Source organism: Lethenteron reissneri, chromosome 40 (assembly GCF_015708825.2).
Source record: "Lethenteron reissneri isolate LAM-NWPU_2019-01 chromosome 40, ASM1570882v1, whole genome shotgun sequence".
In the NCBI taxonomy this organism is placed as follows: domain Eukaryota; kingdom Metazoa; phylum Chordata; class Hyperoartia; order Petromyzontiformes; family Petromyzontidae; genus Lethenteron; species Lethenteron reissneri.
Genome location: NC_083818.1, coordinates 562915 through 578590, shown reverse-complemented (window position 1 = coordinate 578590; position 15676 = coordinate 562915). Strand labels below are relative to the sequence as shown.

At 47.0% G+C, this 15676-nt stretch overlaps 1 protein-coding gene across 3 annotated transcripts in view; it reads right to left on the bottom strand.

Moving 5' to 3' along the window:
• Nucleotides 1-15676, bottom strand: part of PHC2 (polyhomeotic homolog 2) — a 107288-nt gene that overhangs the window by 65509 nt on the left and 26103 nt on the right. For 2 of the 3 annotated variants that reach the window (XM_061567879.1, XM_061567880.1), the window contains exon 3: nucleotides 5068-5300. In XM_061567879.1, coding sequence (XP_061423863.1) covers nucleotides 5068-5300 — 233 coding nt within the window. Of the gene's footprint in view, nucleotides 1-2025; nucleotides 2160-5067; nucleotides 5301-15676 lie in introns of those variants that run through there. The other variant, XM_061567881.1, reaches the window with a different exon arrangement.

The window sequence follows — 15676 nt, the reverse complement described above, 5'->3', positions numbered from 1 at the left end:
AATGGGCTACAAGACCATCGCCAAGCAGCTTGGTGAGAAGGTGACAACAGTTGGTGCGATTATTCGCAAATGGAAGAAACACAAAAGAACTGTCAATCTCCCTCGGCTTGGGGCTCCATGCAAGATCTCACCTCGTGGAGTTGCAATGATCATGAGAACGGTGAGGAATCAGCCCAGAACTACACGGGAGGATCTTGTCAATGATCTCAAGGCAGCTGGGACCATAGTCACCAAGAAAACAGTTGGTAACACACTACGCCGTGAAGGACTGAAATCCTGCAGCGCCCGCAAGGTCCCCCTGCTCAAGAAAGCACATATACATGCCCGTCTGAAGTTTGCCAATGAACATCTGAATGATTCAGAGGACAACTGGGTGAAAGTGGTTTGGTCAGATGAGACCAAAATGGAGCTCTTTGGCATCAACTCAACTCGCCGTGTTTGGAGGAGGAGGAATGCTGCCTATGACCCCAAGAACACCATCCCCACCGTCAAACATGGAGGTGGAAACATTATGCTTTGGGGGGGTTTTTCTGCTAAGGGGACAGGACAACTGCACTGCATCAAAGGGACGAGGACGGGGCCATGTACCGTCAAATCTTGGGTGAGAACCTCCTTCCCTCAGCCAGGGCAAGACAACAAAGGAGTGGCTCAAGAAGAAGTACATTAAGGTCCTGGAGTGGCCTAGCTAGTCTCCAGACCTTAATCCCGTAGAAAATCTGTGGAGGGAGCTGAAGGTTCGAGTTGCCAAACGTCAGCCTCGAAACCTTAATGACTTGGAGAAGATCTGCAAAGAGGAGTGGGACAAAATCCCTCCTGAGATGTGTGCAAACCTGGTGGCCAACTACAAGAAACGTCTGACCTCTGTAATTGCCAACAAGGGTTTTGCCACCAAGTACTAAGTCATGTTTTGCAGAGGGGTCAAATACTTATTTCCCTCATTAAAATGCAAATCAATTTATAACATTTTTGACATGCGTTTTTCTCGATTTTGTTGTTGTTATTCTGTTTCTCACTGTTCAAATAAATCTACCATTAAAATTATAGACTGATCATTTCTTTGTCAGTGGGCAAACGTACAAAATCAGCAGGGGATCAATTACTTTTTTCCCTCACTGTATAAAGGCCGGCACGGCACACTAAGGGGTGAGTGGCCAGCACCACGCCTGGCTGTGTTTGTCTCCCCAATGGCGATGTTTACAAACCGCAACAGGTACTTCATTTAAGGTAACCGAGATATTCACCACTGACGTCGGCCGCGAGCGGTAATCGAACTCAGGTGGCGGGTTTGTCACGTAGTTCACTAACCACTTCACACAACGTGTCATTCACCACACGCAGTCGCATTTGTACCAAAAGCACAGACAACAGCCGTTCACCCCTAAGTAGTGATGACAGAACCACGACGCTTGTGCCATGCTAGGTGCACTTTGAGGCCACGTGAAGTGTCTAAGGCCCGCTGGCAGGAAGTCACGGAATAGACCCAGGTGCCACGGGTTGACCGACTGAGATGACTGGCTGACTGAGATCACTGGCACACACACGTACAGATGACTGACTGTACGGTACTCAAACGACACACACCCATGTTACACGCATTTGGACACACCCATTTACACACCACACTTGAGCTCACACGTCCCAGCCACACAACCACGCAGACTACGAACATTAAATCACATAAAAAGACAAACACGTTATGCATCAAGTATTAGAAAACGTACACATTAACCACACATATGCAGTGACACACAAACGCGTGTTCTGAACACACAGTTACACACGTAACTAAGACGCTCACAAACATAGGTCATATACAAGCACGTACTACGCACCTATTGGCACACATACTATAACAAACACACGTGTTGTACACACGCGCGCATTACACACAATGAAACACACACGTTTACCACACACACCTCATAGACATGCAGCCCGCCCACACGTGCACCACACATGCCACAAAGCACTCACGCGCCTCACACACACGTGCACCACACACGCGCACACATCACCCTCGCTCACCGTTACACGGGTACGCTGTGTAAGCCCTGCCAAAGATGGAGGTAGCCAAGAGAAAGCGAGCAAGGCTCTTTGAAAGAGGAGTTGAGTGTTCGCTGGGAACAATGAGAGTCCCTCACGTGGATGCTTGGCACGGAGGGGACACTGGGGGTGGGGGAGGGGCACTGGGGAGTGGGGGTTATAGGGGAGAGAGGGGGGCGTGGGGGAAGGAGCAAGGGGAGGGGCTGCGGCAGAGGAAGGGGATGGGGCAGCAGGGGCAAAGGCCACTGCGTAAAATCTGGGGTCACAGTTCACATTCCATCCCTTATTTGGGCGTCCCATTGTAACTCAGCCTTGGGCAGGGAAAGCCACTTTGGTTTCTGGTTTCATTACCTACGTTAGCGGAGTGGCGTTTACTCAACCGATGGCCTTGAGCCAACAGTGGCAATTCCATATTTCCATGGCAGGGGCCATGCCGGGGCATGGGAAGACCAATACTGTTGTGTAGTTCGGAAAACACTTCCATGTGTCTTTTTAAAATAATAGTTTTTATATGATACTGTATGCCCTAATAGTGATGTTATTGGTCACCATATTATTTCAATTACCAAGACGATATTATCTTAGCAGTGTTGGTTTACTGTCGCTGGCTATTATAACAACCTGATATAATCACACCGAGTCAGAAGCCTTGAACGCAGAATGTCACTATTTCTGGCAAGGCAATTATGAACCCCCTGAGACAGAGACAGACTCAGACCAAGGGCTTTAATTCAGGAGCGCAACGGTGCTGATGCAATTTCTATGACAAGGCCATTATGGACCCCCTGAGACAGACACCCAGTGCGAAAGCTCAAACTCTGGATCGTAATAGTGCTGGGTTCAGTATATCTGGCCATTATGAACCGCATGGGAAAAACAGACGACGCAGGCCCAGGCTTTGAACCCCAGACTTTGGCAGTGCTGCTCAATGTCTACCACAGTCACTATGAACCCCATGAGACAAAGAAGGACAGACACCCCTAAACCTGATGCTTCGACCCAGCATGTTAGTGGTGGTGGCTTGATTAACCTCACGATAGAGAATAGAAAACACCAGCCCAAGTGCCTGAAACTAATGATCTCAGTGATGTCTGTTGTCTATGATATATCCATTATGAACCCATTTAGACACACCCACCCAGGATCTCAGCTGTGCTGACAAAGTCTCCGATATCCTCAGATTTTCCCCTCCACATTTAGAATCAACATGCGTTTTATTTGGCTGCCATAAATTTCCACGTGATAAGCCACTTCGATGAGCGATCATTTGTAGCTCGGCCACTTCTGAAAAAGAGCTACATAGCTCAGTGTGGGCCTTACCTGGTCAAAAAAAAAAGTCATCTTGATTCACCCAATTCACCTGGCAAGCTATTTCACTTTTTTACATTTATTCTCATCAAGTTGGCAATTACATTCTAACTTTCCAAGCAAATGTATACGATGAGAGCCTCCCCATGCTGTAGATTGTCAAGATCATAGGTACTAGTGAATGAGGGATATTTGATCGTACCGATTAGTGTGGGTTGAGTTATGGGAGTGTAGAACAATAGATTTGCTGCACTGCCCTCTATTGGCATTATGCAACCGGTTAAGCTTAAATGGAAAATAAAACCTCGTGTCATATTTCATTTATACTGTACACCGTTATTCAGCGTATACATTACAGTGGATTACCCCCATTCCTTTCTCCACCACCCTCTCCGGATCTGACACGGAGGGTTGCCAACATGAATAGTTTGAGAAAAAACTGAACTCAATATCATGAGCGTCACTGTGGAGAAGAACATAAGTAACAACATTGATAAGCACACGAAATAATCTCTTTCAGATGTCCGTCTCTCCACATAAAAACTAAAGTATTTATTTTACACCATTTATGAGCCCCATGCCCTTTTAGGAGGGCATAATTATAGCCATATTGATTCAATACCAGCAAACTAGACCAGTTTCAACAGTGTCTAATCAGTAGCCAGGCTTTCTTGATTCAATACTGGTGAAATGCCAGATGTTATAGGCAAGGGAGCCTATTATTTCAATTATGGGTCCGAAATCGACGCAAAATAATAAAATACTTAACACGCGCAAGCCCCGTTGTTCTGTCGCGCAACACATCAGTCACACGCTAGGGGACTCAGCCACCCATGAGCTTACGCCATCTACAGCTATTGTCTCAAGACCATCCAATCATAAGAGACACCGTACTTCGTTGCAGAGTGGGCACGAGACAATTCATGGATTAAAAGCGATGGTCTCACACACGGCACGTGCACCGAATCATAAGATTGAGAGTTGATTGTTCATGTTTTGTACAAGTTAAATGCAAGCGTTAGTTTTGTGCCAATAGAAGAAATGAGACTGAGCAATTGAAATGTGGAGCACAAACCAGACTGGCAGTATGATACAGTACAAGTGAGACAAATAGTCTCGACAAGACGACGAGTTCAAATGCCACAGTGCCAACGTTATGGTGCTCACGAGACAGACAATACAATAAGATACAATGAGACAAAAGACACTACAAATGCCTCGGACAACAAACGCGACGTTACATAACGAGGCTAACGAAAACAGTACAGATAAGACACATGGTACAAATGGGATGGACAATATAATTGTGACAAGCAATTATAATGATAGAATTATAATGAGGCAAAGGTGCATCAGTGCTGAGGAGACCAACAATAGAGACAAGATAGCCCGTACAAGCTGATAGATAGAACAAAGGCAAAGAGTAACAACAAATCAATAGGAAAAATACAAAACAATTAATTATTGGATCAATTAATGATGCTAAATTGTGACAAATCATTAAATCACTGCGAGGGTTAGTATTAGGCTTGGTGTTGAGGTTGTAGTTTCAAGTTTATGTTGAAGTCAGATGACCATGACTTGATGTTTTTCCTTTACTCATGAACAAAGCATCAGTCCCAGGGGACATGCGCAGCCTAATTGTGTACATCCACAGAGAAAGAGTTGTCTTATTTCATCTTCGTGTGAAAGCAGCTCCGGCCTTCGCTCCCTCACCTGCACCGTCTGCCGGTCAGTCAGGCCGCCGTACACCGAGATCTGTGCCGACCGTGCCGCCCCCACCCCGACTGCTGCCGCCGTCGTCCCATTGGCAGCAGCGGCGGCACCGTTGGTCGCCGTGGCAACGGCGCCACCTGCCCCGGCAGCCGGAACAGCAGCAGGAACGCAGCTGGCTGTTCCAGAGGTCCCACCACCACCAGCGCTCGCGTCCTTGTCCATCGGCCGGGCAGCTGTGGTTAACAATTAAGAATGATTCAACATCCTGGGGTATGACGTTAACCTGGGTGGCAAGGGTGGCAGTGCAGTGGTAACAATTGTGCCTCATAGCAACAAGGTCCTGGGTTTGATTCCTACTCGAGCGCTTTTATGTATGGAGTTTTATGTTCTCCCCCTGTCCTCCATGGGTTTCCTCCGGGTTCTCCGGTTTCCTCCTATAACAAAAAAACAATCTACATTGTGTATTGGCCAAAGATCCTAGTGCTGAAAAACTATCTGATAACACTGGTCACACTTTTTATGGCATAAGGTATTCCAACGGTTTTAAGGTAATTTTGGGGTGCTGATTCCAAATCTGGCATCTATCACTTCAGGTTTTTGAGATATCAAATATTGCATTTTCAATAAAAACTGCAGAATAAAAATATTAAATAAATGTGGATATCTCCATAAAATGATATTATAAACACACTATCCTAAAAATACAGCACCATATTTTAAAACTAAAGCAGTCACTGACTCGCAACAACTTGCAATCATAAGTGACAGAGTTAATTTCGGGTAAAATCAATGAAAATGGGGTAATGCCGATAGCATAAAAATGAGATGTGATAGAGCAAATCTGAGATCAGCTTTGGAATCAAACACCCTGAAATTAGTCTAAAACAGCTGCAAAAGTCCAGGCCAGAAAAAAAAAATTTTGTTGACCAGTGTGATTTACTCAATTGGGATGACACACAGCAGCAACATCGGCCCCACTACAAAAAATCTGGTGGGATCCTCCTGAAAGAGAATCTTGAGACTGAAGCTTTCCTCGGTCAACAAGCTTAATAAAAATCTGTGGCAGTGCAGGTGGGAGTGCGGCCATCTTCCCTCTGGACCAAATGTTACTGGACAAAAGATACAAAGATTATGACTTTTGCAGTTTATTACGCAACCATATTTCGCTACCGAAACTTTGAAGATATGGGAAGTTAATAATGTAGACGAAAGTATAATCTTTGAATTAAATCGTGACCATGAATCGTGGGAATTTACTGAATTTCAGGGAAGGTGAATTAGTCGGATGATTCGACACTGGGACATTTCTGAATCTTTGGAAAGCTGCAGATATTGGCTGCTACACAACGGGTAACCAGTAGAGGGCGTGAGACTGCTTAGCGGTGGAGTGAGAACTGTGGAGCACGGGGAAGTGGGTGGTACGATTGGCAGTGGTAACAAAATATAAAAGATGCATTTAAAGCCAAAACGTTGTGTTTCAATTAACCAACATTTAAATTACTGGAATCTACAGCCCTTTGTCAAACTAATGCTGGATGAAGGCCTTATCATGCTTCACCACGCTGACCAGTGCCGAATGGTGAAGTGGAGCATGCCCATGACTGGGTCAGATATAATTCGTTATTGATGTTAGCTATGGCCAGGCATCATACTCACGTCTCCAGTTTCATAGCAGTGTGATAACCACTGTGCTACACTCCCACAAACGTATTACATGCCGTCCTCGACTTACAAACACTCGACTGATGAACACCCACACTTACGAACCAGCTTTCAAGAAATACCGTTTTTTTTTACATCGACTTAAATCGCAAAGTCGCACTTGTAAACCGTGTGTGTGTGCAATTGTGGCGAGTTCTTGCACATCTTCCGACATGCAAGCCAGCATCAGGACTCAAGGTAAGTGAAAATAAAAAATTATACTTATGTTACTACTTCATTTTATGTTTTATTTACTATACAGTATTTATTAAAATATTACATGGAAATGTACAATATTTATTTTTATTTATGAGTTTAACGACGCTTCCCTTTTCTTCTGAACCGTAACTTTCATAACACTGACCACGTGAGCATTTAAATATCGTACATGATTGTGTTCGGACTTATGAGCGGGCCTCAGGAACGAATTACGTTCATAAGTCGAGGATTGAGCAAATGGTATTATTGTAATAAAAGGACTCAGACACTTCTTGCTGACTCCGTGTCCTTTATTTGGGGTTCGCGTTCTCCTTCCCACACGGCACTCCTCCTGAGACTCTCTCCCTGGCAGCCCCACATCTGCCTTCGCTCCCGTAGCCTTCCACGCTCCTGCAGCTCCGCTGCAGGCTCTTGGTACAGCCCTCTGGCTGCTCCCCCAGCAGCTCCATCTCTGCTCCCTGTTCCTCCGTGCGTGGCGATCTCGCCACCTCCCAATGTCAGCCCTTCGTGGCCTCTATGGCTATCTCGCCATTTCCTACCTCAGCCCTTCGTGGCCTCTGTGGCTATCTCGCCATTTCCTACCTCAGCCCTTCGTGGCCTCTGTGGCTATCTCGCCACTTCCTACCTCAATCCTCCACTCTCTCTTCCACCCCGCTGGCTGGCGCCGTCATGAGCCCCTCAGCCACCAGGCTGAGGCACAGCGACCACCCAACGTGTTCACCACCCTTCACTCCCCCGACTCTCCCAGATAGCTTCCTGTCTCCCCGCTATAACTTCTCCCCCACGTCACCCTGACTCCTCCCTCTCGGATCGTCATATCCGCCCCGCCCATTTACGCCCGCATTACACTACCCTCCCCCGTAGAGAAAATCCCAGCCGTCCTCGGCTGAAACAGAACAAAATAATGCGGGCGAAGGCATCACAATCAGGAGTCCCCCAGACACAACGGAGATTATAACAACAACAACACAAGCAACGAAAGGGGAGGTATCAGGAACTGGAACAGAACACCGGCCTGTCCTCCGCGCAACAACAACAAGAATAAGAATGGCACAATGAACAACAACGGCAACTGACACGCAAGAACGGCCAACGCGCACAACCCAGAAATGTGATGTTTTAGTGCGTGTCCATGTTGCAGTTCCATCCGCTCGGCTCAAGTCCAACGTCAAAGAGCAAGTGGTAGAGCAGAACGACGAACGGCGCTCAATTGCTCCTTCAAGTCCTCATCCAGCTAGCACACCAGGTAACACCCAGTGCGACGGGAGCTGAAGAATCTGTGACGAGAAGGAGAATCCAATCCCCTGAGGCACAGCACAACAACGCACATCCGCATGTCGTACACGACAGCCACCCGGCCTCAGGGTAGTGGAGATGATGTAAATCCAGCCCGCTTAAAAAAAAAAAACTCCCCATAAATACCCAAAATAACGCAATGGATGCCCCAGTATTTACATTTTAACAACAATATTATTTACACGTGACAACAACAACAACAACATTTTCTGCTCTTACCCACCAGCAGTCCTCCCTTGAGGACCAGCACAGACATCGCACGTACACAGCATGTACCCACGGTCACTCTCAGCAACCCAACAAAACGCCTAATCGCACACCCTCGCGTGGAGAAAGCCACGCTCCCCAGCGGTAATGTTTAACTCGCCCTAACCCCCACCGTGGTCGTCAACCCACAGCAACATCCACTGACCATACTCTCAGCTAGTGCAATTTCGGGGATGAGCAGCAACTCGGCCATGCTCCTCCCTTACTATCCCATCGGAGATGGACACACACCAGCCTCGTATAGTCCGATGCTTTATAGCCCAGGGAAGGTTCATCCCCCGGCAATGCCAGACCCCATGGACTCCCCCCACGGGGCAATGTTCTCTTATAGAGACAATAACACCCTAACCCAGATCCCGTGAGCCCCCGGCACACCAGGTTCAGTCTGCCCCCGCACAACTGAACCATGACTCCCCGAGCCATATGAGCACATGGCCCATTAGTTTAAGACATACCACGGAGGTTTCGCCTCCGGGCTGTCAGGTCAGCCATCAGCCATAGGCCGATGTGACCACAACTCGTGCATCACCCAATCAACAATGGCAGGCATAACAGATGGAATATTTGCCCCACCCCGGTTTTTCCCGCGCGCTCAAAAATGGCGTCCCCCTTCGCCCAGCGCGTTCGCGCAATCTCTCGCGCGCACTCAAAATGGCGGCCCTTTCCGCAAAGCGCATCGTCGCCATACCCCGCGTGCGCGCAAAATGGCGGCCCAACGTGCGAACACGTGGCCAATTTTCTCCATTCGTGCACCCCAGCTTCCCTTAGCTGGGGGTCACAAGACGCATCCCCCGTCACGTTATAACAACCCCACCAACGATAGACGCACAGCCCCAGCTTGCTGCGCACAGCTGTCATATCGTGGAATTTTTAACCAATATTTTACCAACCACATTGGTTACACAACCCAACTCGCCAAGCAACTCGTGGCTGCATGCGATCAACCGAATACGCGACGCCACTTGGCGCCAATTTACGGTCCCATTAGCATTAACCTTTGAGACACCCACAACGGCGTCATCACGCACCCTCAAAGCGCGCTCTCTCTCTCAAAAAGCGCAATTACCCATAATATACACGAAATCTCGTGTGCACAACACCAATACAACCGAATTTTAGGGTCCCCCTCTATAATATACACGCAATCTCGTGTGCACAACACCAATACAACCGAATTTTAGGGTCCCCCTCTATAATATACACGCAATCTCGTGTGCACAACAACCATACAACCAATTATTTGGGTCCCCCTCGAATTTGTTACCAATTTCCAACAGGTACGCACAATATAATAACAATCTCAATTCCAATAGTCAACCACTGCATCGCACCCCATAACCATACAGAACGGTATAACAGCACATGCAATCAGCATATCGCGATCACACGCGTACATTTAAGCACAATAGCAAGCAGATCTGCAGGCAACCCACACACCATTAATCCTGTCGTAACTTTGCAGCAACAACACAATTATTCTCTCTCTTGCAACAATCGCATCGCACACAGCACCTCGCAGCACAATACACCAAAAAAAATATATATATTTTTTTTTCCAATTAAGCCCATCACACAAGGTAACCCACAAATAATACAGCGCAAGATACCCGACGCTCCCAAGTTAATAATTAACTTCACCATCAAGATAACAACTCCAAGCAGCAGCGCACACACACAATTTGACACTCAGCAAATACAGCAGACTCTCCGTCCATTCTCAACACACGCACACACTTATATTGACACCAAGCTACAAGCAGATAGCGCGTTCATCGTTATTACACACACATACACACAGTCCGAACCGCGCTCCGCACAATCGAGTCATAAGAGAAAACCAAAATAGCCCCCCGGCCCTCGAAAGATGAGTGAGGTGTGTGTTAAGGCCGGGTGCGTATCGTTATGACTCGCCCGGGGCTGCAGCAAGAAGAGGACGGCAGGGTGGCAACTTGAGACGCCTCGCAGAACTCGTTCGGCGACTTGACGGCTCCGTTGTCACGCACCCGAGCCAGGACGGGAAGCTCCCGCCCCAGCAGCTGCAGCATCGGCGTCTTCTCCTCGCAGCACCCCCTCGAAAAACAGCAGCTCACAGCAGGCTGCTCACCCCGCGGCACCTCCAGATGGCAGCGCAAGGCTGCCTCTCCGCCGCGATGTTGAAGATGGCGGCGTCCTCCCGCCGCGGTGAAGACAAGATGGCGGCTTCCCGCCGTTTCTCCCCTGCCACGCCCAAGATGGCGTCTTCGTGCCACGTGGCAATGGCGCTGGCAGCGCAGGAAAGGCAGAGGCCTGCGGATCACCACCGGGCCTCCCCGACGTCGTCCTCGGCGTGGTGAACTCACACAGTCGCGCCAGCACGATTTTCAAGGTCCCCATCTGCATCACCATCTGTCTCCATCGTAAGTTGGCATCCTCCGGCACAGACAGGTCCACCGACGCGGCGACACCTTGCTCACCCGTACTCGTTCCAGAACGGATCTCCTCTTCCATCGCAGGCAGGTCCACTGTCTGAGGAAGGTCGTCGTCGTCGGATGATGTAGCAGGAATATTTTTTTTTCTTCTTTCTCTCAGTTGTTTTGAGATGCCGTTTCACTTCTGACTCCAGTGTAATAAAAGGACTCAGACACTTCTTGCTGACTCCGTGTCCTTTATTTGGGGTTCGCGTTCTCCTTCCCACACGGCACTCCTCCTGAGACTCTCTCCCTGGCAGCCCCACATCTGCCTTCGCTCCCGTAGCCTTCCACGCTCCTGCAGCTCCGCTGCAGGCTCTTGGTACAGCCCTCTGGCTGCTCCCCCAGCAGCTCCATCTCTGCTCCCTGTTCCTCCGTGCGTGGCGATCTCGCCACCTCCCAATGTCAGCCCTTCGTGGCCTCTATGGCTATCTCGCCATTTCCTACCTCAGCCCTTCGTGGCCTCTGTGGCTATCTCGCCATTTCCTACCTCAGCCCTTCGTGGCCTCTGTGGCTATCTCGCCACTTCCTACCTCAATCCTCCACTCTCTCTTCCACCCCGCTGGCTGGCGCCGTCATGAGCCCCTCAGCCACCAGGCTGAGGCACGGCGACCACCCAACGTGTTCACCACCCTTCACTCCCCCGACTCTCCCAGATAGCTTCCTGTCTCCCCGCTATAACTTCTCCCCCACGTCACCCTGACTCCTCCCTCTCGGATCGTCATATCCGCCCCGCCCATTTACGCCCGCATTACATTATTATAACACTTGATTACCCAGGAAGAACCCCCGAGTCTCGTGAATATCTTTCAGGATGGTTCTAAGTTTTAGCAGTAGGGGAGCAATGATTACTACATATAATCCCAATTGATTACATTTTTCTATGAACAATCAGCGTGTTGTAAATGTTTAAGCTGAAAAACACACGATGTCTGAACTGCGTGAAGCACTTTAAAATCATAATCAGCAGCACTCCATTAACATCACGGTAAGTGACATATTGAAAGGTGCAAACATCTTAACCAACCAGAAACGAACTATTTTTTATTTTACCAGGTAAGGTCCACTGAGATATATAGCTCTTTTTTAGAAGTGACCTGGTTTCTGAAAAAGTGATAGCTCAACGAAGTGACTTTGTGTAAATTAATAGCAGCCAAATAATCTAAATGCATGTTCATTATAAATGTGAAGGGAGAAACTGGTGGACCCGGAGAAAAATCCACGCTACCACGAGGAGAGACATGCAAACTCCAAATATACAGGCGTCAGAGTCGGGATCGAACCCAACGACCTACTGTCTACCAGGCGAGGTAGTTAACGTCTTGCCATCATGTAAAGTACTTGGGGACTCACAGTATAAGTGAGCGATCTGTACCAACAGTATTTAATCGATTATAGATGTTTTCGATGCCACGTAATTTTAATTTGTTGTTTTGACAAGGCCAACTCTGCCTTAATAATGAGGACCGTGTGCAGTGCGAACGTTTAGGAATGAGGGAGACAAAGGAGGTCGGGCGTGGAACTTGCCATAATACCTCTTCACGCGCTCGTTAACAGCACTCATCTCAACATTATTTTCTTCACGGTTACGCAGGGAAACCTTTATGTAAGTATGTATATAACAATGTGTGTATATATATAAAACTTGATGCGATTAAATAAATGCTTGCATTTTAAACCCGCCAGGAGTTGTTAAAACAAAACGAGACCAGAAAAAAATAAACGAGAGGTATGTGATATAAAAGATATCAAAAACAGCCCAAATTCCACCACTACCATCCCCTCTCCCACCTCCAATCCAGACTCCTGCACAGAGTCCACATCTGGAAATGATTGGTAGGGGAAGGTGTGGGGAGGCTTGGTGGTGTGCGGTGGTGTGCAGTGATGTTGGTTTGAGAGTGGTTGTGTGTGTGGATATGTAGGAGCAGTTGTACGAGTTGGTGTGTGTTATGTATACAGTGGTATTGGATGATATTGGTTTGTGCCAAGGTGTGTTAGCATTGGTTGGGTATGGAGGACTATGGTCATGTGAGGTGGGGTTGTGTGTTTGGTCGAGGTATGTATTGATGTGTGTTAGACTCTAGTGGCGTAGGAAGGTATGGTAATAAACGTTTGAGGTGGTGAGTAGCGGTGTGGGTGGTATGCGGTGATGTGTGATGGTGTGTGGCGATGCGCAACTGTGTTGTTTGTGATGGTGTGTGATTGTGTGGTTTGTGGTGGTGTATGTATGTTGAACTTTCGCACCGTACGTAGCTAACCGTGCTCAGAGGTGTGAAACTGCATACGGTGCTTAGTATTGGGCAATTCGTGAAGGCATTGTAATCAAATCCAAGGATTTCCACTGTGGATGTTTAAAGCAGGAATTGCGATTCTTCTCTGGATGATTCCCACATTCAAATCTCCACTTGCATCAATGGTACCAAAACAACATGTGTGCGCCATCTAGTGGCGATCGTTCCAACTCACGACAAGAATCCCATTCGCTTGATTACAGATGCATTGACATGAATGGGGATTCTTTCGACGATTCCTGGACTGCTAAAGAATACCCACTTATTTATATAGGGATGTATGCATCTCCATACAAACGGGTGGCATATTTGAGATGCAGTCGACACCAGACCTCCAAGGACCACTCATAAAATATCCTCACCATCATCCAGAGGTCAGGCTTGCTGTTGTGACAAATACAATGCATCCATCATCACCACTCTCAGTCCCACTGCCATTATCTGCCATTATGTCTTTCCTATCTTCCAGCCAAAGCAAGGCCCCTTGATTGCCAACCTCTGAGTGCCACTCAACTGCCTGAGTATCCTGCCCTCCTCTGCTCGGCACACGTGTCCCACCCATCATAAACCCTACTAAAGTAGAATGGAAATAATAAAATAATTAAACATAATAAAATAATTCTCACGACGTTTCGGCCACAACGCAAGCAGCCGTCCTCAGGTGGAGAGCAGGTATGTCGAGTAGAGTCAGACTGTCTACTCGACAGACCTGCTCTCCACCCGAGGACGGCTGCTTGCGTTGTGGCCGAAACGTCGTGAGAATGATTTTATTATGTTTAATATTTATTATTTTATTATTTCCATTCTACGTGACTTTACCAAAAGAACCAAGAAGATTAATCCCTGCAGTCACGAAAGCTTTAAATCAAAACCTACTAAAGTACATGCAAAAAAACAGTGAAATATAAAAAGAATGCCAAAATATGAATAATACAGAAACTCAGGAAATATGAATGAATGAGGTTACTACAGATGTTGTCTATTAGTGAATGTCGGGGTCTGTATGCAATTTCTGAGGCTGCAGGTTATGTGGGGCAAGTGAAACGTTATCCGCTACACTTACAGTAATTGAATAAAACGTTGCCTTGTCAAACTTCACTGTTTAGTCCTCTGCTTCTTATTCTAGTCCCTTGGCTTTTTTGGCCATTGGGAGAATGACAGACTGACAGACCGGTTTCTGATGTGGACTCTAGACACAGGTCTCTCTGCAGGGTCAATGTCAGTCAGTCGGTTTATTTTGGGTAAGGCCCGCTGAGCTTAAGATGTTATTTTGCAATGGCAACCAGGCCAAAACAGCTGAGAATATTACACGAGTAGGGAGGGTTTTAAGTGGGTTCCATGGAATAAAAACAGGGAAATATGATCGATAGACTTATAGACCGGTCTCTAAAAAAAACTCTAGGCAATGATAGACTGACAAAGCAGTCTCTGGTGAGGTCTCTAGACAATGATAGGCAGACAGACCGGACTCTGACAGACGGGAAATCTAGACGATGATAGACAAACAGACCGTTCCTGACGGCGTCTCTAAGAGAATGAAAAACTGACAGACTTGTCTGTCCCCACTACCTCACGAGGCCCTGGTCTCATCAAAGCACAATGCTTGACTTGCATGAGTTAGCACTGGCAATGAAATTAGCGTCGTTATAGCGATACTTCTGCGAGCCGGCAAAGCATGGCCCCACGGGACTCATCGCGATGAGCCACATGAGGTAGTGGCCATATCTCAAACAAAAATTCCCCCAAAATAATTTTAAAATGTGAACGTCTGTGGCCTATACAATGAATGAATGAGTGAAAGATTCAAGGAATTCTTGAACAAATGGACACGAGACTGAACAAATGGATGAATAAGCAAAAGGTGGAGTAAATGAATTAGGGAGTGAGGCAATGATTGAATGAAAGCAATTGAAAAATTAAACAAGGGACCAACATACTGAAAGAAACAGCAAAAGATAGAGTGACCAAATTAATGACATTAAATTATGTAACCACTGAGTGCACAAATCAGCAAATACAGGACCAAGTTAAGTATTGAACAAACAAATGGCTGAACGAGCTAAAGAATAACCATGTGAACAGGTGAACAAACCACCGAAATAATGAAAGACTGAGTAAACAATTGACAAAAAGAATGCATAAACCTGTGAACGAAAAACCCAACGGTTGCCTTGATAAGCAAATAATTGATCAAACGAGTCAATGATTTCATGGCAGACAAAAAGAATGAGCCAACAACCGAATTATAAAAAGAAAGAATAAGATTCAGAATGAGATAATTATTCAATTAACGATTCAGTAAATAAACTAAATACCCTGTGAATGAATACAACATCAACCCAAGGATTGACCGAGAGACGGCGCAGAAGAAGGAAGGTTTGCAGTCGT